Source organism: Melopsittacus undulatus, chromosome 1, assembly GCF_012275295.1.
Source record: "Melopsittacus undulatus isolate bMelUnd1 chromosome 1, bMelUnd1.mat.Z, whole genome shotgun sequence".
Classification (NCBI taxonomy): domain Eukaryota; kingdom Metazoa; phylum Chordata; class Aves; order Psittaciformes; family Psittaculidae; genus Melopsittacus; species Melopsittacus undulatus.
In genome coordinates, this window is record NC_047527.1 from 4,941,545 (window position 1) to 4,968,883 (window position 27,339).

A 27,339-nucleotide genomic window follows, 5' to 3' on the forward strand; every position below is an offset into this window, starting at 1 on the left:
AGGGACTGTCCCTAATGCTATGAGGTCTCCACGCAGCCTTCTCCAGGCTGAACAGCCCCAACTTTCTCAGGCTGTCTCCATACAAGAGGTGCTCCAGTCCCCTGATCATCCCTGTGGCCTCCTCCGGACTTGTTCTAACAGTTCCATGTCCTTTTTATGCTGAGGACACCAGAACTGCACACAATACTCCAGGTGAGGTCTCACAAGAGCAGAGTAGAGGGGCAGGATCACCTCCTTTGACCTGCTGGTCACACTCCTTTGGATGCAGCCCAGAATACGTTTGGCTTTCTGGGCTGTAAGCGCACACTGCTGGCTCATGTTCATTTTCTTGTGGGAATTCTTAAAGAGCCAAGGCCACGTAGTGTGCGGTCCTGATACCCTGAGCCTTGTTACTGTAAAGTAAGAAGATTCTTGGCAGGCATAAGGTCAATTGTCTTGTTAGGCCTCTGTAATTTTCCTCTGAAAACGTGCAGAGAATGATCTCTGCCAAGGTTGTAGTTTCCCACTGTATTTTTAGAGTAAGGTATTTAATCGCAATTATAACAAGTTGTAAACAATAGCTCTGTAAACGATAGTAACCTCTAGACTAACCAATTAGAGCTCAGTATCCAAGGCTGTTACATAAGGGAGTAAAGGTATAAGAAGAGCACTGTATCTAATAAAGTTTGCCAATTGCTTGATCACATTGATCGTCTCCGCGTTGTCCGTGACTCCTGCGTCGACATTTTCTCATTGACTAACACCTCCAAGTCCTTCTCCGCAGGACTACCATGAATTTCCTTTTTGCCCAACCTGTAGCTGTGCCTGGGATTGCTCCCACCCAGGTGTAGGACCTTGCACTTGGCATGGTTAAACTTCATGAGGTTGGCATCAGCCCACCTCACAAGCGTGTCAAGGTCCCTCTGAATGGCATTCCTTCCCTCTAGCATATCAACCAAACCACACAGCTTGGTGTCATCGGCAAATTTGCTGAGGGCACACTCAATTCCATTGTTCATGTCAGTGATAAAGATATTAAACAAGACCGGTCCCAACACCGATCCCTGAGGGACCCCACTCATTACTGATCTCCAGTTGGACATCGAACCGTTGACCACAACTCTTTGAGTGCGACCATCCAGCCAGTTCTTTTTCCACTGAGTGGAACTTTGATGACACTTCAATTTAGAGACAAGGATGTCATGTGGGGCAGTGTTGAATGCTTTGCACAAGTCCAGGTAGATGATGTCATCATTAGGTATTTCCTCTTTTTCTGTGCAGTGCTCCCTGAAAGGCCACACGGGGACAAGTCTGTGTTCTTCAGTACTGTGATGGGTGGATGAAGGCTTCCACCTGACAGATAATAGGAACACGAGCACAGCAAACTTAAAGGCATCTTTCCATGCTGCTAACGCAGCTTTAGTCTGTGGGAGACACAATAATGATGTAGCTGTGCAGCATAGGGTGGGGGTGCTCACACTCTGAGAATACCATGATATTGCAATGTCACTGATGTTTAATCATTTAACTTTTTTAGTATACTTTGAAACAGCACAATTAATGTTGTACCAGTAATGGAATGGAACCTGTTCCTAATTAAAACAAACCCGTAGAGTAGTTCATAGTAAATTATTTCTCCTGAATCAAAACTGAATTGGGTTTGTTATTAAAAATTCTTTGTTAAGCCTGACTGGGAACAGGTGAAATTTATCTCTGCTCTGGAGAATTCAGAACAGTTTGCCTAAAAACTAATACACCCTATTCAGTATGGACTGTTTATACTAATTACAAACTGCAGAGCAGCATCACATCTCAGTCTTCCCTTTTCTCATCTTACTTGACTCACCAGTCAATGCTTGAGTTCTTTTTGCTGTGCTTTGCAGACCTGAATAAGAAACTGCTCAGTGCAGGTTATTTTTAAGCTCTCAAAATAGAGTGGCCAGAGATGCTATTCTTATTCTTTAGTGAAGAATTGTTTCTTGTTGCTGACATTCTATTACAGAAAGTGCATAAGGCAATTCTAGCTGCACTGAAGATCTTGCATTTATTCTAGAGAGAATATTGCCAGAATATGAGACAAAAACGTCCTGAAGAATTAATTTTCTTTACATAAAACCAGAGCATAGCTAAAAAGATTTGCCACTATGTTGCTGAGTGATGTTTTAAAACAAATTCATACACCTTAAATAAGCTAATAGACTAATTAGAGATGTAATTAATGATCTGCAATCACACAAAAAAAGAAATAGACAATTATTATATAAAGAACAGTGGATAAGTGCTGGACTAGGGAAAAATCTGCTGGTGTCAGCAGACAAGGGAAAGAGTTGATCTGGCAAAATATAAATGCAGTATGTGCATAAGCAGTTGGCACAGACAGTAAGAAACGTAAGGTTATATTTAAAGAAAGAGGTGTCTGGCACAAGATGTATACTGTAACAGAAGAAATTCACTGCTGCAGCAGCATTCTTTACAATTTACATTTGCAGTAGAGCCATATAAAAGCAGCATTTATAAACCAAACAGACAAGTTCATGATGAAGCAGAAGTATTTCTTGCACAGTGCAAAGAAAAGCTGTTCTGTGGGGATCTGGCAAAGTGTTAGTGCAGATAAGGTTGCATCATATTCAAAATATAAGATAATCAATCATAGAGTAAGAGGTTGAAAATTACCTCAAGGATCTGAGCAGTTGGTAAATTATATGTTACTGCACAAATGCAAATAGAAAATAACGGAACTGACAACAGTCACTTCAATGTATGTAAACATTTGGAAGTCTCAGGTAAGGCTCTCAGTGTAGCAGTTCCTCCATAAGCATAGCTGGAGCAATGAAGATTATCAAAAGAAAAGTAAACTAATCAAGCTTTTAGGCAGACAATACCGTGTGTAATCTTCCATTTCTGTTTTTGATAGATACACATTTAGGCAACTTCTCTTTGGAGTTGTTCTACCATGTGGAATTATTCAGAACATTCAATACTTCCATCCTGGAGATCTTAGGAGACTGAGTAGCTTAATGGCAATAAGGAGCTCTTAAACACAGCATTTGCAGGGCCACAGTCTAAATCATCTTCTTGAGATAATAAAATATTACATACTACAATTTACAGTAATAACAGTATAGTAATAACTATACTACAATGTACATTTAGTAATAACTATACTACAATGTACATTTAGTAATAACTATCTTAATTGAAGCCATAATTTGTCATTACCCTTTTGTCTTGTAGGTAAACTTCTTTATTCAACAAAGGGAATAACCTGCTGACATAAACTATGTCAAACACTCTTTCTAAATCCCTCTCCAACCAATAGTAGGGAGCAGATTTAGGAATAACTGTGTCTGACTCAAGGATCCCACTGAGAATGGGAAGTCCAAAGTTGGATCACTGAGGCAATCAGGTCTGGTGCCAGTATGATCCACACCTGCAGGTTCTCAAGGCCAGCAACTTGGTCTAGTGGAAGACGTCCCTGCTCATTTTCAGAGGGCTGGAACTAAATGAGCTTTAAGGTGCCTTCAACCCAAACCATTCTGATTTGGGGATGCCCTCACCCATGTGCAGGACCTTGCCCTTGCAGAGCTTCATGACATTCCCACATCCTCCACTAGAAAAGCTCACTAACTCTGACATAAATCTCATGCTTCCCAGTCTTCAGAATTTTTTTGCCATTTAAGCCACAAGGCACAAAAGGCTGATTTGAGGATTTGGAAGCGCTGGGAAGGCTCACCTATGGCCGCTACTGAAGTTTTCAGTTACACAGTGGTGACAGTGGCAGCTGGGATCCACCTGCCACTCATGCTCATTGCTTTCAATGAACTCCTGTTCTTTGAGGAGTATCTCGTGTTTATAGACAGAAACTGGGGCAGCGACGGGAGAAGCACCAAGGGCAGCGGACTGAAGGCGACCGCTCCGCTCTCCACATGGCGACCCACTCGCACCACCGCTTCCACACGGCCCCACTCCCCACACACGGACCCGCCGGCACCGCTTCCACACGGCACCACTCCCCACACAGGGACCTGCCGGCACCGCTTCCACACGGCACCACTCCCCACACACGGACCCGCCGGCACCGCTTCCACACGGCACCACTCCCTACATAGGGACCCGCCGGCACCGCTCCCACACGGCACCACTCCCTACATAGGGACCCGCTGGCACCGCTTCCTCACGGCACCTCTCCCCTCACGGCTCCTCTCCCCTCACGGCTCCTCTCCCCTCACGGCTCCTCTCCCCTCACGGCTCCCGCCTCCCGCCCGCCCTGTGCGCATGCCCGCGGTCCCCCATTGCCGTCAGTTCCGCCGCACCCCAGCCCTGCTCGCTCCACTCGTCAGGCAGCAGGAGCAGGCGGGGCCGGTTCCTGTCCCGGCTGTGAGTGCCCCCCCACATCTCCCTCCCTCCTTAGTCCACCCGGGGTGGCCGCTCCCCCTATACGCGAGGGACTCAGCCCCATAGCGGTTCCTCAGGACCCGTTCTTCTCCCGCTCCCCTTCAGACTGCTCCCTTGCGAGGCGCGGGGGGTGTGTGCCTGCCGCTAGGCTTGCCGCTTGTGTTAACGTGCGTTTCTTTTCCCCTCCTAAACTTCGTTGCGCCCAAAGCAGGGGTCTGGAGGGTTGTGGGGAAGCGGAGCCGTGGCGGTGCTCCATCGGAGTGGGGTGAGACCCCTCTCCCGTCTTCTCTCTTCCTCTCTTCCTGCCCGCTGCGGCGGAACGCGGTCGGGGCCGGGTGTTGCTCCGCTGCCTGCGGGGCTGGGGAAGGGGCTTTCTAGTACCTGGTCTTGCACTGTCGGTAGTGATGCGAGCCCCTTAGAGCGCTGCTTTCCCACCGCCTGTGCTCATAGGTTTAGAACTCTTTGGCTCTGTTTGGTCAAATCGGTAGTGTCGGTGTGAAGCTGTGCTGCGGGTTTGTTATTGTTGTTGGTTTCTTGTTTGTTTCTCTTTGGTTGTGTGTACGTGTCAGAGGGTGCTTTAAAACTGAAATTTACCAAGGGTCTATGTGGTCTGGAGGTCTCAGAGGGGATGTGAGGGCTTTGCTATGTGCCGGTTCATTTAAGACGGAGCTGCAGCACAGAAACCAGTTTTAGATAACTCAGGGGATAAGGAACTCTAAATGCTTAATTATAAAAGCAGAAAACATTACTCCTTCTGATGATTCTGCATGTGTTTTGAAGCAAGAATGATTTCACTTCACCTCAAAAATAAGTGTTTTGGACTTGATTTTCCTCTGCCTGGCCATGTGCAAGCATTGACAGCTGTGTGAAGTTTGGCCGTTTCGATTTGGTGTTGGTTTACATCCCACCTCACAGTTTCCCATATTTCCCCAAGGTATGGATGGGGCTTGGAGCAGCCTGCTCTGATAGAAGGTGTCCCTGTCCATGCATGCAGTTGGAACTGGATGAGTATTTAAGGTCCCTTCCGAAACAAACCATGGTTTATTGTAGGGACAGACTGAAGAGCCTGAGTCCCAGAGGAGTCGCTTCCTCAGTGGCAAGCACTTTGTGGCTCTGGTAGAGTCTCTGTTTCCCCACGTGTTAGGTTGGCTTGTGTGGCTGTGCAGTGAATAGGAAAGTGATTTGGTTGGAAAAAATTAAGGTATGGATTTCTGTTTGTGGCCTTACTGATACATGACTGAGAATGCTCCTTGAGCATGGTACAGCTTTGTCAGCAGTTGTATAACTGAAGATTCAGTAAAGTACTGCAAGAAGTATTAGTATTGTAAGACATACACAAGAAGAGATACTTTCCTGTGACGGTGTTGAGGCGCTGGCACAGGGTGCCCAGAGAAGCTGTGGCTGCCCCATCTCTGGCAGTGTTCAAGGACAGGTTGGACACGGGCTTGGAGCAACCTGCTCTAGTGGAAGGTGACCCTGCCCGTGGCAATGGGGTTGGAACTGGATGAGCTTTTAAGGTCCCTCCCAACCGAAACCATGCTATGATATGTACTGGATGCAGAAGTGTTCAGCATGGAAGTCCTGGTTTGATTCAGCAGGCATGTATACATGTGGGTGTTAAAAAATAATATGCATTTTTCTCTTACTAGTGTGCAGCTGGTGCAAAATGAGCGTTCCTGACTACATGCAGTGTGCTGAGGACCATCAGACTCTCCTGGTTGTGGTTCAGCCTATTGGCATTGTACCTGAAGAGAGCTTTTTCAGGATCTACAAGCGCATCTCAGCAGTGAGTCAAGTTAATGTGCGTGACTCTCAGCGGGTGCTATACATCCGTTACAGGCACCATTACCCCCCAGAAAACAACGAATGGGGGGATTTTCAGACACACCGGAAGGTTGTAGGGCTGATAACTATTACAGACTGTTCTTCTGCAAAGGACTGGCCTCAGACGTTTGAGAAGTTCCATCTTCACAAGGAACTGTACAGTGCTACTCTCTATGATTCCCGCTTGTTTGTCTTTGGGCTTCAAGGAGAGATTGCAGAGCAGCCCCGCACAGATGTGGCATTTTATCCCAGTTATGATGAATGTGAAACTGTGGAGAAGAGAATAGAAGATTTTATCGAATCCCTCTTCATAGTGTTGGAGTCTAAGCGACTTGATAGAGCCACTGATAAGTCTGGAGACAAGATACCGCTCCTCTGTGTTCCCTTTGAGAAGAAGGATTTTGTAGGTCTGGACACTGATAGTAGGTAAGCAGCTATTTTTGTCAGCTTGTAGGTCTTGAGAAAACATGTGTGGCACTTGCTAGCCTTTAAATAAGCCTATTAGAGAGGACAAAGCACACTTTGTTGCAAGAAAGGTCATGCCCTGTTCTTATTGTGTATGTCTGCTGCAATTTAAGAGAATCTAATTTGTAGTCTGGCTATATTTGATGTTTTGAGTTTAGATATATTTAATTTATGGGGCTAATCAGATAGGAGGATGAAGTCACAGGAAATGTTTGTCAGATTCTGCTATAAAAAGACTTTTTTGCTGGAAAGCTTCAAATGGTTTACAGATAATACAGTATTAATAAAGAAATTCAATTAACATTGATGAAAAATAATTGTTTATTATGTTGAGTAGTATCTGACTAATCCTACTTACCATTGTTTTTTCTCCCTAAGCCTCTGTCTACTTTTTTATCAGTGACCATTTGTTTTGGTGACTAAGTCCAGCATCTTCCCCTGTCTTTGTTTTTATTTAAGTGTTTGATCTTGACCCATCTTGTTTTGCTATTTTTCGCACAAGTGTTTTCTTTGGTTTTGTCTATGATATATATCTTATTTTTCCTCGTCTTCTTCCCTTCCTAATCATCTGCATGCTCAGCTTTCAGATCTGAGTGTTACATAGTTCTTGTGTGAGGGATTAGTAATTCTGGCTTGCTAGCTACAGGCAGGTGCAAGATCTGTTTGACTTCATTGTTCACAGTCAAATCCAAAGGGTGGATGCAACTATCTTCCCTTTTTTCTAGGAAAAGACAGGGGTGTGGAAGCCCTATTAAAATCCATAGTATGTATGGGAATAGTATTTTTCATGTCTGTCCTGTACTTCTAAGGATGTAGCAGGGGATATTGTGTGGAAGAAGAACTCAGAGGTATCTGGACAAGGTTGTCCAGAGCTCTCCAGGCAGGCTTGTGAAGCTTCTGATCATGTTAATCAGGTCTGCCTGCATAGTTAGTCTTAGCCTTAGAATCTCAATGTAAGAATATGATATACTAATTAGTTTCTAATCGGTTTGAAGCCCTCGATTAAGTTGTCTCTGATTGATGAAGGACCAACAGTACCTTTCTGCCCTTCTCCTGATCCTCTTTGCTGGTGGGCAGTTGAACTTGCTCTGATTTGCTTTACTCAGTGTTTTTCCCTACTTGAGGTACTCTTTCAGTGTTCTGCTTAGTCCCTGCACTATTCAACTCTAAATAGCTGCATAAGTTACTAGGTTATTAGTTTTTGTACTCTGCATGGGTGGTAAAGTTGTGTAGACTAAACAGGCCCTTTTAAAATACTGGCTTTAATTACGCAGTTTGGATGGTTACCTTAAATGTAATCACAGAGATTTCCTTTTACAATGATGTAAGAAAACTGAGTTTTGGCCAAAAATCTCCAAATCAGAATCAATTATGCTGTTCAGTTGTGCCTTCTAATTAACATGCTTCCAAATTGTACTTTGGAAGTCAGTTGCTTACATTAAGCTGCTTATTTATAAGCAGTGTCTGTGTCTTAGCTAGTGGCTAAATAGTTCCTGGGAAGCTCTGAACTGGTGGGGGCCTAAAATAACAGGCAGTGTGTTTATCCACATGTATCCAAGAAGATATTTTATGCTGTTGCCCTGAAGAATTGAAACAGAGTTAGTGTGATGCTTGAATTCTTAGCAAAAACCCCCAATTTTGTAAATGTATGGGTTTATACAGAGTTAACCCCTGGTTCAGACAGACATACAGTATTGCTGATTGGTTTGAATACAACAGTTTTTCCAGTAAGTCTAGATCAGTGGGTATACCATGTTGCTGCACTTAACTGCCCAAAGAAAAGGAGGTATTAAATACTGTCATCTTCCCTCTTTCAGTTCAGGAGTAAGAAAGTTTTTCAGCTTTATTTTGCTATGGAGTTGGAACTTTTGATTGCTTTAAAACTTAGGATTTATATATGAATATATAAGATCTTTATATTCAATAGATATAAATCTTTATATTCAATTTAGTATTTTGCATGGATGTGGAAGAAAATAGTCTGACTGCCTGGAGATTTTTAATATCTTTGAATTTTGTAACAGAAAGGAGAAGTTTATGTAATCTCAAGTAAGCATCCCAAAAGGAGTTGTTCTGTCCCTATGCACAGTGTACCTGAGATTCACTGCACAGGGACCTGGGCACCTTTCATGGAACATGATGCATCTCTGCTTATGTGTTCTAGTTCACAGAAATTCAGGACTATGAAATGCAGTCGAAATATGATGAGTTTATTAAACTAGCCTACACTTTCAAGCCAAAGTCTTGAGATGTGAAATAGTAGTACATTGCATCATTATTTGGATTGCGATGAGGTTTTTATTTTAGTGTGTTCTGTTTTACAGCAACAGATTACCTAACTAAGGGGAAACCATTGCGTTTCAGGGTCCTAACAGGGAGATACAGGCCTTGAAAGAACCTTCTTCAAGGTTCTAGTGTCTGGTGTCTGTTTTTGCAAGATATGGTGTTGCATAATGCTGTTTAGGGAGGGGTAAAGGTTGCCTGAATGCACATGTAAGAGCATTTAGTAGAGTAACTTTAGCTGCTTTGTTGGTTTTGAGTCTGTCAGCATGATGAATCTGAAGAATGAATTAAAAAGAAGGATGTTACTGAGATACTGAGGCAAATGAGACAGCTTGTTCTGGATTAGCTGGAAATTTCTAAAGGCTTAAAGGCAAAGAATATCCCCATACTCTTTTTTTTTACATACCCTATGTTCCTTTAAATTTATTAATATAATGTATCCTGACCTCTCAGTCAATGTGCAACTAACTGGCTAGAAAACACAAATAATCTATATTAAATAGATGGAACAGAAGGCAGTGAGAAGAGATGGAAAAGAATGCTTGTAACAGAGAGTATGTCTTTGCTGCTGTAGTTGCAGGTAACTGCTTAGGCTAAATAAGAATATCTCTTCCTGCAACTTCCCAAAGTGAAACTAAATTTCAGAGTGTGTAGCAAAGATCTCATTAGCTGTAGAGTGGAGCTGTAACCTCGAGCTAATGAACGGGGTTGATAGATTGGGTTAAAAAATGTTAAGAAATTACATGGGACATAGTAATTATGATCATGTGATTTAAAGACTAAATGAAAAGTACTGAACTTTGGTTTTGCATCTTAAAAGAGACTTTTCCCCAAGCAATTTATTGTAAAATATTAAGGTTAGTACTTGTGTCATGAGCAGGACCAGATACACAGAACTGAGCTTCTCTCTCACCCAGTTAGTAAGATGAGCATGAATTTGGCTGCATAGTAACTGCAACATGATGGGCTTCTTGTAAGATGCAGAGTTCATAGAATCATAGTATCAGCTAGGTTGGAAAAGAACTTAGGAAGATAGATTATGCTGCATTTCAAGTAAGATAATTCTTGGAAAAAGTGGAGCTGATCTTTGTCTTTTACAAGTTACTTGGGTACTGAGCAGAAGAGACAACATTCACAGAGCTCATACTGAGATGATGGTGTGCACAACCCCCCTGTATTATTTGTGTAGATTTTTTAGTTGATAGAAAAATGAATGTATGAAAAATAGTGGGCTTAAGTCCTAAGAAGTTTTGAGGAAAGATTGTTCTGTTAAATAAAAGTTGTAGGACTGGGAATCTGACCTTGGTTTAATTCGTAGAGCAAGGAGCCAATAGGTGATTCTGGTAAACATGTTAATTTTTGTTTCTTCAGCTGTAAATTAGGTGAAATATTGATGTGGTCATAGGGCTGCTGAGGATAATAGAAAATGTTTCTGAAATCAGTTGTACCTGCTAGTTATTTGTAGAGGCCAGGAGACTGACTGAAAAGAATGAAAATGCATCTTCTCATGATGATACAGAGGTCCTACAAATGTGAAACTAGGAAACATAATTGCCAGAAATACCAGCAATCCCATTTGTTTAATTTGTCTATTTTATTTATGTTTTCAGCTTAAAAAAAGAAACGTACCCATGTATGATTATAAATCTACTTGGATAAGCTCATTTTAATGTTGTTTACATCAGTTTGTGTCTTAACTTCTTTTTTTAATACTGGTAAGGCATCCATTTAATATTAGTGAGTGATGAGATAGTAGAGCTGTATTTATAGATGTGTCTTTCTCTAGACAATATCGTAGATGGGATTTGTTTGCTGATTTATTGAAGTTGATGATACCTCAGTATGTGTATGTGGCTGTTAATTTTCTTTCTGTTCTCTGTCTTTCTAATTTTTGGTTTGTTCCTTGTTTTTTTTTCCTCCCTTCTTCTCTCATACTGCCCTGTGAGTTTGTTGTTGGGTCTAAAAAGGTAGGCTGTGATTGCGTCTCTTTAAAAGTAGTTAGCTTTCTTCATCTACTGCCTTTCCACTCCGCCTTCATTGCATATTTTAGTGTGGCTTTTTCTCTTTCTTTTTCAGTACACACAAAAATAATTGCTGCCTGGAGCCTTACAACTGTGGTTGACCCCTTTTTGGCGCGTTTGGCAACTATATTTGGTAGCAAGGCTGAGTTCTGTTGTAGGACACACATAATTTGCTTAGGTGGCTGCTGGCCTCTGGAATTTGCTTTATTTTTGAAACTCCAAAGCTATGAAGCTGTTGCTGCCTGTGTTTGGTTTCCAAATTCAAAAATTCTGGCAGTTGATCACATGCTGTAGCTGTGTCTTCTCAGTCGGGTTAATGTAATGATTGGTAATACCTCTCTAGTTGTGCATGCTAACTGGAATTAGCAGGATTTGATGGGCGTTTTTTTGTTGAAGCATTTTGCATGAATACTTTTGCAAATTCATTTTGCATGTTTCTCGTTTTTAAATTTGGCCACTTTGAAAAAAAATGAGGCTTCAAACTATTGCTGGATGGTTTGTAGTGAAAATAAATCCTGTCTTGAAATATAATATTGCTTCTCTGAATTTTCCATAAAATTATGCTGGGATCCTAGGAAAGAGTTGGGGATAAAGGGGTAAAGCATGTGCCCTTTATAAGATAGAAATGGAAATGGTGTTGAGTGATGCTTTTTGGTTCCTGGAACAGGTTTGTTCTCCAGTTTTAAGTAGTAGTAGTAGTCACTGATAGTTATGATTGTGGTTATTATTCTGAAGAGAACATAGAAAGTGTGTTAGGTACCAAATTATCCTTAGAGAATAAGATTTGAAACAAGTTTTGTAGTCAACTGTATGTGTAAATGTATTGAGGAGAGGATCTTCTGGAGTTTGGATGACTAATGCTCTGGAGTATTCCACATGTGACCCTGCATTGTGTCACTGCTTTCTTTGAGGGTGTTTCCATGTGCATCACACTTCTGAAGGGGTGGTATCTTTGGATGAGACTTGGGTATATCTTTGAAACTTAGTGTCTTAAATGATCTTGTAGAGGAAAAATAAAGAGAAATGGGTCTTAGCAATATGGTCCTACAAGGAGCTGACCTAGAAAGGTTGTCATCTTATCCTGGAAGAGGTAGCAGTTAATTTACATGGACTTTCTGCCACCAAATAGATTAAGCAGTAGAGAGCCAAAATAACTAAACAGTGTTTTAATAAAAAAAAATAAATCAGATGTTATCTGTAAGCTTCTTACTTTCAGCTTTGCAGCAAGATTCTTTAGGTAAAGCTGTGAAGCAAAACTAGCAGGGTATTAAAATGAATAGTCATAACTTTATCACAGAATCACAGAATGATTGATGATGATTGTGATGATATATATACACACGCATGATTTTTCCATTAGATTTGTACCTCAGTATGCTCTGAAGAAGCCATCAGTCACTTAGACATACTTGTAATGACCTGATCTTATAAATTAGTATTAGATTTTCTTCAAAACAGGCTTCCCAAATACCAAGTAAATGAAGTTTTGTTGTTTGTGGAGAGCGGGTTCGCTTCAATAGAATCGTAGAATAGTTAGGGTTGGAATCTTTGCCTTTTGTCTTTTTGGACATACTTGCAGTAATTGGGGCAGTGGAAAGAAGCCTGAATTCATTGTACTTAATTGTGAGTGTTAAATTAAGAAACAGTTTATACATATGGTGCAAACTTACTCTATGAGTAGTGAGAAAATGTTTTCCAGGAGGATGGTAAAGGCTTGCAGGGACTGTAGGAGATAGGTCCTATCTTGGTACTACACTGAAAAGCCTTAAAGTAGGTGGAATGAATTCAGTCTTTGAATAATTCATAGTAAATTTCTTCAGCACCAGGGATAAATTATTTGTTTATAAATAGGAGAGTTTCTAAGAGAGATGTGTTTTATATGAACAATGTTTATTGATGTCTGAGTGAATAATGCATCCGAACTTTGCATATATTGACATATGCATAAATCTGCAGCAAAATCAGGTGTTGGTTAGGAAGAGCTGTTGGTGAAGCTGTATGATTGAAAGGAACTTGGTTTTAGGTTCTGATTTAGGAGTCTGCCACCATCTTTTTTCCTTTGGCTGTATGACTCATATTTATCAGCTTAATCGTATGCGTTCTGGAAACCCACTTAAAAACTAGTTTTGAGAGAATAAGAAGTGTGATTTGTCCATAAACAGAGAGCTCACTTGAAAGTGTAGAGAGAGGAAATATGAAGTGTTATCATTTTTGAAAGGAATTAGAGCTGTGTAAGGAAGCAATGATTCTCCAATTCCCCTATTTATTCTGTAGCACTTTTAATTTCACTCTGAAATGCAGAGATTAGTAAAACCTGACTTGTAAATAGCTTGCACTCTCCTGTACAATGCTAATTCGTGAGTACAGAATATCTTTTTGATGCAGGTATTTCTTTCTAACCCAAAGCTCATACTGAAATCCTGATGACCTTTGGTGCCTCTCCATGGTTTGTGTAGAGCAGCTTTAGTTTGCACTTAGAATTTTCTTGCCTTTTGTTCCTTAAGAATATTTGTAAAGTACATGCCTGTTGAAAAATTAAAGAAATAGTGCAATTTTTTTTGACATATCTGAAACGTAAAGGCCGAGGGTCATATTTAGCTTCATTTAATGTCATCTTCAGTCAGTTGTGAATATGATGTGATAGATCAGAAAAGTGGGAACATTTATATAGGAGTTATTTGTAATTTTTTACAATCAGCCATTGGAATATTCTCTCCAGGGAAATGGTGGATCTCCTTTTTGGGTGGCATGGTTTAGTGGGAGGGTCCCTGCCCATGGCAGGGGGGTTGGAGCTAGATGATCTTAAGGCCCTTTCCAACCCTAACTATTCTATGATTCTGTTCAATGTTGGACACGTTTAAGATTAGGCTGGACAGGGTTCTGGGACATCTACTCTGGGTTTTGCTTTGCCTGGAAAGGTTGGACCAGCTGATCCTTGAGGTCCCTTCCAACCTGGTCTTCTGTGATTGTTTCAGGACCATGACATTTATAAAACCACAGTATTTCTCTACAATAATAAGCATCTCTACAAACAGTGAGAAGCTGGTGCTGGCAGCAGCAGCATTTGCTATGTGGTAAGAGGAGTGAGAGGCCTGTGAGGTCCCCAGTGAGTGTCTGAGAGGGTTTCTGGGCAGGTCCCACCAGTGGAGATGAGCGGGGGTCCCATCCTTCTTTTCCATGTGGGCACCAGTGGCATGGTAAAGCAAAACTCGGGTAAGATCAAGCAGGAGTTCAGGGCCTTGGGGATACAAGTGAAAGAGGCAGGGGTGCAAGTAGTTTTCTGCTATGTTTTGTCAGACAGAGATAGTCAGATGGAAGTCAGTCTATCATGAAAGATCAATACCTGGCTTTGTGGCTGGTGGTGTCATTAGGACTTTGGTTTCTGTGATCATGGGGAGTCTTTCAACAAATACAGCCAGTCTGGGAGAGACAGGATCCACCTACCCATGCAGGAGAATCTTCCGTAGCAGATAGGCTAACTTTGCCAATACTGCTTTAATTAATGGAATTAGGAAGGTAGTGTCCAAAATTGTGTGACACCTGCATATTCATAAAGAACAGGGTGAATGAGTGCACCTATGAGAGTAGTTAGGAATGCTCCCCAACCCTCTCCAAAGGCAAGACTCCTTGGTTCAGCCAGGTAATATGGGCAACAAAAAGGAGGAACTGGTACTCCATGCTCAGTCTGAGGGTTATGTCAGGAACTCCAGAAATGTGGAAATACTCATGACTGGAAGACATGAGTCAGGACAGCAAGGCTGATGAAACCTTCAGCTGCTTAAGGAAGACATGGGCCAATAGAAGCTGCTTCTCATGGGTGACTTCAATTACATGGACATTTCTTGGGAAGCAACAGTGGTGTACAAGTTGTCCATCAGTTTCCTGGGATGCTTCCTGCTATAGGTGCTGATCTGCCACTTAGGAGCAGTGCTAGGTTACTGCACACAAACCAAGAAGATTTGCTTGGCAACATAGGTTCCAATGGTAGCCTTAGATACAGTGACAACAACGTTTTGTAGTTTAAGATCCTGCTAAGCACACTGAAGACCAGTAGCAGCACAAAGACCTTGGATTTTAGAAGAGCAAGTAAGGATATGCTTAGAGGCCAGATGCAAGGGATTCCATGGGAAGCATCCATGGAAGGCAAAGGAGCTTGTGAGTGCTGGGGCTTATTCAAGAACAGCCTCTTGGATGCACAAGAAGGATCCATTTCCTACTAAGGGGAAGGTAGAACAAGAGATTGCCCTGGCTTAGCAATGAGCTTTTGGGTATGTTTAAAAGCAAAAAAAGAAGCATACCAACTATGGAAAGGCAGCCAAATACCCATTGAGGACTAGGAGGACCTTGGTTTGGAGGTTTTAAAGATGTAACTGGACAGGGTGCTAAACAATCTGATCTAGGCTCCCTTCCCATGAAAAGCTGGACCAGAGGAACTTCTGAGGTCCCTTCCAAATGGGATATTCTATGGTTCTGTTTTATTTCACTTGTGACAAAGCTATTAAAGTGCTCTGAAATGCAGTCTTTTACCTTTGACTATCTGTGTAAATGCTATGTGGCCAAAATACATGATTTATTAGGGTTTTTTTTCAATCTATCCTCAAATTATTGAGTGTTTTGCATATTGTGCTGGTTAGAATTTGCTCATTTGCTCAGAGACAGTAAATGAATGTCGATCTACTATTAAGGAGGAAAGAAAATTGACTTTAAGAGTTTAATACCTTAAATAAGCATTTCCTGTAACTAACTGTAAATGCTATATTTTATTTTGCAGGCACTATAAGAAGCGTTGTCAGGGCAGGATGAGGAAACATGTTGGTGACCTGTGTTTACAAGCTGGAATGTTACAAGATTCCTTGGTCCATTATCACATGGCAGTGGAACTTCTGCGCTCTGTGAATGACTTTCTCTGGCTTGGAGGTAGGATCAAGTGATGATGGTGATTCAAAGAGCTGCTAAACCCAAGTAAATGAAACTGTCTTCTCTAGCTTTCCTTCTGTATTATTCCGTATAAAGTAGGGATGATTTTAGTGACCAACATCTGAATATCAGGTGTGATTAAGGATGAATTTGAAATAAAAACGAGAAGTGAAAAAGGATGGTGTTTGAGAGAACCTGCAACATAAAATGTGTCACTGTAGTGAAGTGCGTACTGTGAAAAAAATGATTCTTTGGAAAGTATTTGGTTTGTTTTGTCAGTGGATTGTACAGGTGTTTTAAAAATTGTTCCTGTAGGTATATATTATGGACTGTTGTAAAGGCAGAAATTGTTTCCCATCTACCAAGATCACAACTATTTAACTTTCACTGGCATATATTCCTTCCATTCACATTAGGTCCTAGCCTTCACTTTTTTCCTGCCTTTTCCATCATCCTTTTCTCATTCCTGCTTTTTTCTGTTTATTGGATATATATATAAGTGATCTTTGAGCACGATTTCTGCTTCTCAAATTCTTACCCTTTCATGACAATTGCTGTCTCCAGTTCTGCTTTTAGCTATCTCATTCTACTTGAAAATCCATTTAGCTTCCTAAGGTTGCATATTTATCTTACATTTAATTAGAATTATCTAATTATGAATAAATAATATTTATTACTATCAATCATAGTATTAATATTTATATGTTTATATTATTTATTACATTATGATGTTACATTTATCTCTGTAGGTTACATATTATGAAAACCGTAACACCTTCTGACCTTCTACTTACTCCCTTTTACTTTTCTAAAATGCTAATGGCTCAGAATTCTTCAATCAGGAAATGAGATCTTGTGTAGAACATGAAAATATTTTAAGGCCCATCTGTTGGACAATTAAATTATCCTTACAGACTTACTAGAATAATTTGGGTTGGAAGTAACTTCTGGTGGTCCCCAAGTCTCATCTCCTGCTCGTATCACATCCAGTTATATCAGGGTGATCTGGGACCTGTCCAGTTGAGATTGAGGTATATTTAAGGATGGAAGCTCTGCAGTCTCCGAGCAACCTATTCTAACTTTTTGCTGCTCCTAGTTTAAAAAAACCCAGCAACAAAGCACAAATTTCACTGCGTTAAAGCAGAATTTCTTGTGTCAACTTGTGTTAGCTCTAATCCAGTCACTGCACCTCTTCTGTGGTTTTGTGGGTTTGTGTCCATTTGGATTAAATGTTTTGTGTGTCTGTCTTCCTCTGTTGTGGCTAGTACAGATTCTGGTTGGGAAGGTCTGATGGTAAACCTTGCCAGTGAAAAGAGACAAAAAGGATATTGAGTATCTCAGGCTTTTCCATGACCTTTGTCACCGGAGGCCTCCTATTTAAGGTGTACTTCATGTTTGTGTAAATGGACTTTACTACATAATATTTTGCTGCTTCTCTTCTAATCTGTTGTCTTTTTCTTTACAGCTGCTCTTGAGGGGTTATGCTCAGCATCAGTCATTTATCATTACCCGGGTGGTACCGGAGGTAAAGTTGGATCTCGCAGGGCACAAGGAGGTTCTCTTTCTGCTGAGGCAGGCAACAGGCACAGGCCAGGTAAGAATGGGATTTTGTTTTTACTCTGCCACCACTGAACATCTGGAATTTTCCTCCTTGAGTGAGTTCTAACTCTATAAAACTACACCAATGACAGGATGGAGGAAGGGGGTGGGAAGGGAAGAACATATTTCTTTTGAAGATTATTACATCAATGATTTTACTGTTTTGGTCTTAATGTCAACATGTACTTTGCATAGAGTTGCAAAGGTTTTGATCTCCATCTGATTGTTAGTAGTGGCTGCATTAGTTTGAATTTTGCTGGAGGAGATGCAAACAGCTTTCCTAAAGTACAGAATATGTGCAGCTCTGCCACATCACAAGAAGTTAGGTACATTTATTCAGAGGTGTTTTGCTATTCTGAAGTCAATATTTAATAAATGGATTTGGTCAACTAAATACTGATAAACCAACATAATTTTTAAGGTTTAGCATACTTTTTCTAAGCTCTCAGATTGAGTAACTAATACAAGGATTAACATTGATGTGATAGACATTCTTTGAGAAATGGTCTGCTTAAAGTATTTTAGAAATCACTAGGAGAGTAGCACAGAATAAAAATACCATTAACTCTGCTGTTCACCTGCATCTGGAATATTGTATGCCTTCTCCCATAAGGAATCTTGTACCATCCAAGATGTTCTTTCCCTATAGTAAGCCCCATATACCTGTAGGTAGTAACCTCCCCACCCCCAGTCTGTAAATTGATTCAGAGTGGTCATGTTAACTGGTTTGGACGGGTTTCACCCCTGGACAGCTCTGTTGGGTCTCTTTAGGTTCTTGGGGTTCAGCTGCTTGTCACTGTTCCTCTGCTCCTTTGTGTTTGTGGCAAAGAGGCTTTAATCACATAATGTAACGCTGCACAGTGTTAAGGCTTTGTCAACAAACTGTGTATGTTGACACCAGGTAGTTGATACAGTAAAATTACCTTATTTCTGGAGAGAATACTTATTTTTCATATAATAACTAGTCATTAAGATCTGTACTTATAATCCCATTACCTATGAGGGCATTTTATGTTGTCTGTTACAGTATAATTTCACACAGTTATTGAACTTCATCCACTTTTCAATGAATATTTAACAGTAGATGTTACAACCTGTTTGTGATAGGTATTCCTTGTTACTAAAGAAGGTAATAACTAAGTCATAGCTATCAAAATAATTAAATAAAATATGTTATGGGTATATTATTACTGCTTCTCTCTAGAAATTAACTCATAATTCGAAGTCCTGTTTGCAAACTTGTTAGTTTTGTCATACTTAGTTTCATATAAGATTTTCAGAGGATTTTTGTGTGAAGAAAAGCTGGTTCTAGGTTTTTTGTCATTGCTTCCAGATGAAAATGTTACTTCAGTAGATATTCTTCCCTAACTCTACTTATGATCTCTTGATGCTTTCAGACCTGAACTGCTGAGCTCTGTTTAGCCAAACAGCTATTGGTGTGATGTCTTTTTCCTACAAGGTTTTCTGGAAGTTTCTTTTCAGTACCTTTTTTTTTACTCTGCAGTGCCTTTCATTTAAAATCTTTTCAAACTGCACCTTTGTTTATAATCCACATTATTATAATTAATATTTGGGGACAGTATTTAATCTGGGGAACAAATTCCAATGTATCTTTCTGTAGGATAAGGCCAGAAACAAAAGGGGTTCCCAAATTCTTTGCAAATCAAGAAAAACTGCACTTGGAACTGACATTCAATTCATGCTCGCTTTTGAGGCATTACTGCTTCCTGATGTGCCTGGAATTGCACCTCTTCTTGTGCCTGTACTTCAGCCTTGACAAGACGGGGTTTCTTGGTACTGTTTTTGTGCCCAGACCCAGTTAAGAGAAACATCTTTCTCTTGAATCTCCTGTGATTTCCACCATTTGGCATGTTGAGGCTATTGCGCAGGACCTGGCTGCTGAAAAAGTGTGGTGGTGCCTGCTTTATATAGAAACATCTTGGGAAAGAGAAGCATTAATATCATCTCTCTTTGTATGATACAGAGCACAAGCTTAGGAAGACAGCATTTAAGGGTTTATTGGTGTACCCTTCAGCTTTTTCTGAAACATTTTGGATAGGACTAGTTCAGTCAGAAGGGAGTTGGTTGATAACATAGTGTTTAAAGTACTTGTCTGATGGAATGAGGCATGGAATCTTGCCTGTTCCAAGGAGGACAGGTTTCTTCCGTGGTCATTGCCATGAGCGAGCTGCAGTGTTTAGCTGATTGATTATGAAAAGACATGACATGGACCTGTTGGAGGAGTCCAGAGGACGCAGTTAAGATGCTCCGAGGGCTGGAGAACCTCTCCTATGAGAGAGTTTGAGAGATCTGGGCTTGTTCTGTCTGGAGAAAGCTCTGGGTAGACCTTAGAGCAGCTTCCAGTGCCTAAAGGGGCTGCAAGAAACCTGGAGAGGGGCTTTGGACAAAGACCTGTAGGGATAGGACAAGGGGGAATGGCTTTAACCTGCCAGAGGGGAGATTGAGGTGGGATCTTAGGCAGAAGCTCTTCCATATGAGGGTGCTGAGGTGCTGGCACAGGGTGCCCAGAGAAGCTGTGGCTGCCTCATCCCTGACAGAGCTCAAGGACAGGCTGGATGGGGCTTGGAGCAACTTGTTCTAGTGGAAGGTGTCCCTGCCTATGGTAATGGGGTTGGAACTGGATGAGCTTTGAGGTCCCTTCCAACATAAATCGATCTGTGATTCCGTGACAATGGAACTTCGATTTTTCAAATCTTTAATCAAGGACTTCTCATGCTCCTAAACCCTTCTGTTTATTAGGGGAAGAGCTTTAGGCTGTATCCCCTTGAGGGGATGGATTCCTGTCTGTAGCTTTCGGTGTAAAAGATGATTTTGAGTTGCTTAGTTCCTGTTGGCCAGGAACCTGGCCATATTCAATTGGCTGTGTGATTTGTGTATTGAATAACCTGAGTTTAGATTGCTTTATGTATCCCTTACTAGCAGTTTTGAGTTTCTAAGCTCTTATTTTTGTCACCAGACCTTCCTCTTTCCCCAAGCATAAGTAGGACACCTGAATGAAATGTTGGAAAATCTTACTGATCTAGCTCTAAATCTCTGCTTCACCAGCCTGAAGTCTGAGCAAATCAACTGAAGGGAGATCCTGCCTTGCTCAGAAAGCAATGGCTTTTGACTGCTTAATAATTTTACTCCCATGTTTAATCAAAGTTTAGGGCAACAAGGTATTATATAATTAATAATCCTACTTTGCAATGCTCTTGGCAACTATTTTATGTGAATATCCTGGCTCGTTGTGTTGGCATGACTCAATTATTCAGAAAATTTGGTGGAGTGAAATTAATGGCAATTGAAAGGGATACAATTGCTTGGAAATGTTATTTATGTGTATTGTGTAGATGAAATGAGCTCCCACAAGGAGATTAAAGTGCTATAGGAGCTGATGTTAAACTACAGTAAGTGAATTGTGATGGAAGCTTGCCAACTAAAACAAGAAGAAAGAAAAAGGATATGGCTTTAACTTACACACTGAAAATTCTTCAGTTCTTGATGTGTTTAGAATTCCTTGCAAGTTTGTGGGATCTTTACATTTATTCTTTTAACAAAATGAGATTTAACATGTGGTGACTCCTTGAAATATAAATGGTAGTCCTGCAAAAGAGCAATGATGATCCTGATAAATCTTATAATTTTGTTCAAGCTTATTGTGTTGGCTATATTTAAGGCTGAAAACAAAATCATTTTTGTTCCTCCTTTTAGGGGCACAAGAAGTTCTCATTGATCCAGGTACATTATTTTCATGCATGTTTCCAAAGTATTTTCTTTCATTATTTGCATATGCTTTGCATTTGTATAGACAGTTACTCCTATTGGCCAAAACTAGGACTGATTCCTGATTTTTCAGGTTTTGGCTATAAATCTTGAGGAAGAAAAGCGCCTGAAGGGTAACTGGCACAAAATAAATTATGTAGTTCCATGATTGTGTCCCTGTAAATTTTAACCAAGATTGTTTCTTCTTATGAGTAGGGAGGATATACATTTTTTAAACTGACAAACCTAAATGGTCCCATGTAGTCTAGTAGTGCTGTGGGGCTCTCTCATTCATCAATAACGAAGATTTTACACTTAATTTCCATGAAAACCCTAAGGTTTAACCTACACATGTGCTTGGTAGGATTCTTTATAGGTTGATGAACATATAAAATAGTTGTTTCAGCATTTGAGCATAATGTGTTTCTGAATATATACATGAAGTAGAAAGTATGTTTAACAGATACTTTAACTCTCTGTCCACTTGAGAGTTAGAATAGCTCTGAAACACAGAGATTCCACCTCAATAGGGAAACCTTTTGGAAAAATAAATTGCCATATAAACCCACAGATGAGCATGTGAAAAGCTACAGAGCCTTGCTAAACCTTGGGTTTACATTTTCAACTTTCTGATGTTAACTCTGCAATCAAATTAAGTTCTAGACATAAAATGTTTGTGGTCTTTGTAATACCCCAGATTTCCTTGGCTTCTACTTCAGATTCTTACCTGTTATGTATGTAAAGACTTTTTCTGTCTCTCACCTTCTTTCTCATATAAGAAAAGTAATTTCTTGCTGAACTTCCTTTTAAACATGGAAGGCTCAGATTTGGTGCCCTTTGTTACAACACAACACTTGGTTTTCTGTGATTAGGCATAGGGAAGAGAAGTATGTTTTAAATGATTGGAGGAGGTCACTGTTCTAATAACCAGTTCATAAAAAATATACTTTTTGTTTGTTAGGTGTGCTTTAAAAATACAGTTTTTAAGTAGAACAAGGAATAATTGAAAGATTAAAATCATATGTTCAGGCATTAATCTAGCTTTAGCAATCTGATATTTTATGCAGTCCAAACGTTCAGATAAGTGCAAAAGATGATGAATATATTTTGTTTTTACTAAGTGAAAGATTATTTCCTGTTTGCTGCTTTATGATTGAATCCATTTTTCATTTGTACTCTGTAGTGTAGTAAACCAGAACTAGTGTTTTCTAGGTAGGGCATGATATTTGTGTATGTTTTGGTCAAACCTACAGCATATCCTTGTTTTCTTCTTACATACGTAGTGTTTGCTGAAAGTCCTTCTGCTCATTTTTTACCCTGTTCTGTTCCAGGTGCTCTGACTTCAAATGGTATTAATGCAGATACCAGTGCAGAGATAGGACGTGCCAAGAATTGCCTTAGTCCTGAAGACATCATAGATAAATATAAAGAAGCCATTTCTTACTATGGCAAGGTAATCCTACTTCATTTTGAGAAAGTTCAATGGAATTTATTGCTGTGGTTTTGGTTTCAGAGGTTCTTCTGAAGCACATGCAGTGGAGTTTGTAAACCTTGTGATAATGGAAGAAACAAAAATAATTGATACTGTTGAATTAAGTGCTTATTTTAGCCTGGGAATGTCAGAACCTAGGTCAAAGACAACAGCAATGTGCTGCTATTTACTGTGCCTTCTGGTACCTGGAGGTTTTGGATTAATTTTCTTGTATTTTTAAAGCACTCTAAGCAGAAGTATTAGATACTTGAAGGTTTGGTAACTGTTACGAATGTCATGGTCCTTAATACGTACATCGTCAACTCCAGTGATGCTTTTATGTATTGTGTAAGCTGAATGCTTATTTATTGTACCTACTGGAAAGTTCTCTGGGGAATTCCAAGAGTTTATGAAGAGGTTGCTGGTGATGGATATGATTTAGGGTCTTGTTCAGAGAGGCTGGGATTTAGAGCATGTGGGTCATGGAGGAAAGATGAAGGACAAACAGTTTTAAAAGAGGATTTAGAAAAACTAAACAGTTCTCAGCTCTACTGGAGCATTTCTTTAGATCTCTGTGCAAATGCTCAACGTATAATATAAAGGTGATAAGGTAGCTTAATGTTTGCATTCATAACACGAAGAGGAAGAAATTATACTGTGACAATAGTGTTGCATTATCTTAACAGTAGAGATAAGTTTAATTGTATTGCAGTGTAGTTATTTATGCTTTAATCACTGTTTAATTTCAGGTATCTCTCTCTGTGATATTGAAAGTATCTTTAAACTAAGCTATGTAAATACGATGTGACAGCAGAGGTTTAGATTGGATCTAAGGAAGAAATTATTTATGGTGAGGGTGGTGAGGTACTGGAATGGGTTGCCCAGGGAGGTTGTGAATGCTTCATCCCTGGCAGTGTTCAAGTCCAGGTGGGATGAAGCCTTGGGTGATATGGTTAAGTGTGAGGTGTCCCTGCCCATGGCAGGGGGGTTGGAACTAGATGATCTTAAGGTCCTTTCCAACCCTAACTATTCTATGATTCTATGTGGCGTATCCACGTCTGTGTTGAAGGGAGACTCTCCAAACGAAACGAGATAAATTGTATGTGTGAATTAATTTGTGATCAGGAGCAATGAAAGGTGATAGCTTTGGCTATGTTTTCCCATAATTTTGAGTCCACAGTATAACAGTAATTTTCAAGTATGCATTCAGTTTTTTGTTACCTTAAGGGTAAGTTGCTCTTACCTAACAAGAATGAGATTGCTGTAGAAGTATAAAATTGGGGCAGAATATTTATATTTTGACTGTAATAACGTACATTCTGGTCTCAGGAAGTAATAACTACGTTTCTTAACAGCCCACTTGCAAGTAACAAAGATCTTTGTATTGAGACTGACCTGTAACTGTTCAGGACAACTGTAGTTAGCTTTTGTCTGTTCAAGGACTAAAGGTAGAATAACTCCTAATTCTAGTGCTGAGGAAGCAGCACTTTTGATGTATTTTTTGTTATCACTTTAAGAAACTTTTGTAGCATTTTCTAAAATGGGTCCAGTCTCCAATGGTTTGTTTTTTGCTGATGTAAATGCATAAGAGGCTTGGGGATGAGTGTGGAAAGCTGCTCATGATAAAGGACATGGGGGCTGCTGAACATGAGCAGCTTGTGCCCAGGCAGCCAAGAAGGTCACCAGCATCCTGACTTGTATCAGCACCAGTGTGGCAGCAGGGATTATGCCCCTGTACTGGGCACTGGTGAGGCCACACCTCAAATCCTGTGTTCAGCTCTGAGCCCCTCACTATAAGAGAGACATTGAGGCGCTGGAGCAGGTCCAGAGAAGGGCAATGGAGCTGGCACAGGGCCTGGAGCACAAGTGTGATGGGGAATGGCTGAGGGACCTGGGGGGGTTTAGGCTGGAGAAGGCTCAGAGGGACCATATCACTCTCTATAACAACCTGAAAGGAGGTTGTAGTGAGGTGGGGTTTGGCTCTTTTCCAAAGCAACAAGTGATAGGACTTGCTGCACCAGGGAAGGTTTAGATTGGATATTAGGGAAAATACCTTCAGTGAGACAGTGGTCAGGGATTGGAACAGGCTGCCCAGGGCAGTGATGGAAGTCCTTGGGAGTGTTCAAAACCAATATGGACAAAGCCCTCAGTGACACTGTTTAGTGGTGGTCTTGGCAGTCCTGGGATAAAGGTTGGGCTTGATGATCTTAAAGGCCTTTTCTAAACTAGTTGATTCTATGGTTCTATGAGAGGAATACATAACTGCTTTGGTGAAGTAACTCTTGCCTTTTGTTCTGAGCTTTACTTCCTCCATTAGATTTCAAACATGATAAATACTCAGAGTTTAACTTCAGCAGGAGATTGGCTGACTGAAATATCCAATATTGGCATTGAGGAAATAACTTGATTGTATTATCTAGAAAACTGCCTATGTTTGTTGCCAAGCTGGAACAGATCAATGCCCATCTACTTTGTCTTTTGCCTTTCTTAAGCAAGCTGGATAGCTGAAGCAGTCATTTACAGAAAATATTTTGTAAATAGATACTAGAAAACTCAGCATGGTTTGTAATTCACTTGTCATCAATGAGAATATTTTAACTAAAGAGAAAATGGATGCAGTAAAATTAAAGTTGTTGCTACAGCATCCTGTCCTGTATAAAGTATTTCATAATAAGTAGAAAAGGTAAGATTAATTCCTCATTTATCATGATAGAACAGTTTCAGGGGATGATGAATTCTTGTCAAACTGACCCTTTTGCTTATATACCTCTTACGCTGTGAATTTATTTCTTTGTTGCAGACACCTCACCCACACCCATATATATATGACATTACTCAGAATGATCCTGATATTTCCAAATTTTCTACTTGTCTGAACTCTCAGTCTGAAGTTGTGTTGTGTCTCAAAATAAGGAAAGTGAATGAAGAGGCTGAAAGCCATTGTTTTGCATAATAACATTTTAGATGACACCTTAATTTTCAGTTGGATATATGCTGATAATTTAACGGTATAGTCACTGGCATTAAGGAATAGCTGGGGTTGGAAGATGTGACAGCTAATTTATGTGTTGAGCAGAAATACTTATCAAATCTAGCAGGTGAAATACTTCAATATAATTTTAATTTTCTCCCTCTTCAAGTACAAGAATGCTGGGGTGATTGAACTGGAAGCCTGCGTGAAGGCAGTGAAAGTCCTTGCAATACAAAAAAGGAGCATGGAAGCCTCTGAGTTTCTTCAGAATGCAGTTTATATCAACCTTCGTCAGGTCAGTGTGGAAAGTCCAGTTATTCTTTTCTTTTCTGAGAGATTATACTGAAGTGTGTGAAAGTTACTTAGACTCAGGAAACTTCAGTTCATTTTCTGTATCGTTACCTTTCTTTTCACTAGGACTTCTAAGGATTTTTCACGTATGTGAGTCTGGTTTAAAAGGTATTCAGAGCTCATCTAAAAACATGAGGACTTAGCCTCAGATTAAAGACTATTGGTTTTTCTCCCTTGTGAAGGAAAAAATCCAATTGTTGTTCTGTTGTGATGTTTTACTGGAGAAAAATAGCTGCTTGGGACAGACTTGCAATGGATTTTTGTTTGTATCTTGTTCAATGAAACTGTGAGCAAATCAGAAACGATCACTGCTGCAAGTGATCTTGGGAATGAGAATGAATGATCTTGGCACAGGGTGTCCAGAGAAGCTGTGGCTGCCCCATCCGTGGCAGTGTTCAGGGCCAGGTTGGATGATGCTTGGAGCAACCTGCTCTAGTGGAAGGTGTCCCTTCCTGTGCCAGGAGGTTAGAAGCGGATGAGCTTTAAGGTTCCTTCCGACACAAACCATTCTGTGATTCTTTGATTCTATGTATTTTGTTGTAGTTCAGTTGGAATTTAGGGGGTTAATGCAGCAGAGTGTTTGACAGTTTTCTACAGCTTTCTCCTGAGCAAACTGACAAGCTACACAGTGGGTGAGTGGTCTGCAAATGGGAGGAAGTTGGCTAGCCAGCCCCTCTCAGAGGGTCATGATGAAAGGTTTTTACTTGGGCTGGTAGCTTGTCACAGGTGTGGTTTCTGAGGGTTTGATAGAGGGCCCCATGCTGTTCAACACCTTCAAAATATCCGCATGATGGGATTGATGATGATACCAAACTGGGTGGGGAGGTTGCTGCATCAGGTGGAGGAATGAAGACTGGAGTAGCTTTCTTCCTGCTGGAGTATGTAATGTTAATCTGGCACTTCATGTTCTTTCTGGATAACAGCCTCTGGGGATTCTAATAAACTGTTTTAAAGTTGTTCTGTAGTTTACTTTTGTGCCTTGTGTTCTTGACAGCTGCATTGATTCATGATGGTTTTCAGCTTGGTGCAATTGCCTTTTTACAACTTTTGTTACAGGGATTGGTCTTTTGTATGGATGGGTGGTATTTTTGCACTGGACCTCATCTTGAGGTTTCAGTGCTGAGGGAAATAGGAACTGGAGCTTCAAAGATTGTCTGAAACTTTCTATAATGATTTACAAGTCTTACCTGCCCGTGTCTCTTTATATCCCGAAGTACTAAGGTCTGAACTACTAGGTAAGATCATTATGCCTTCTGTGAAAAGTCAGGCTGCTTTGAGGTCTCTCCTATCCCTATGTC

The 27,339-nt window shown here is 40.4% G+C and overlaps 1 protein-coding gene across 1 annotated transcript in view; it reads left to right on the forward strand.

The window, feature by feature from the left end:
* The first annotated feature begins 4,330 nt into the window (after window positions 1-4,330).
* TRAPPC9 (trafficking protein particle complex subunit 9) overlaps window positions 4,331-27,339 on the forward strand; it is a 500,739-nt gene continuing 477,730 nt past the window's right edge. The window contains exons 1-7 of the mRNA XM_013128134.3: window positions 4,331-4,356; window positions 6,024-6,624; window positions 15,739-15,884; window positions 17,350-17,478; window positions 21,198-21,224; window positions 22,580-22,701; window positions 25,860-25,985. Coding sequence (XP_012983588.3) covers window positions 6,041-6,624; window positions 15,739-15,884; window positions 17,350-17,478; window positions 21,198-21,224; window positions 22,580-22,701; window positions 25,860-25,985 — 1,134 coding nt within the window. The 5' untranslated portion in view covers window positions 4,331-4,356; window positions 6,024-6,040. The remainder of the gene's footprint in view (window positions 4,357-6,023; window positions 6,625-15,738; window positions 15,885-17,349; window positions 17,479-21,197; window positions 21,225-22,579; window positions 22,702-25,859; window positions 25,986-27,339) is intronic.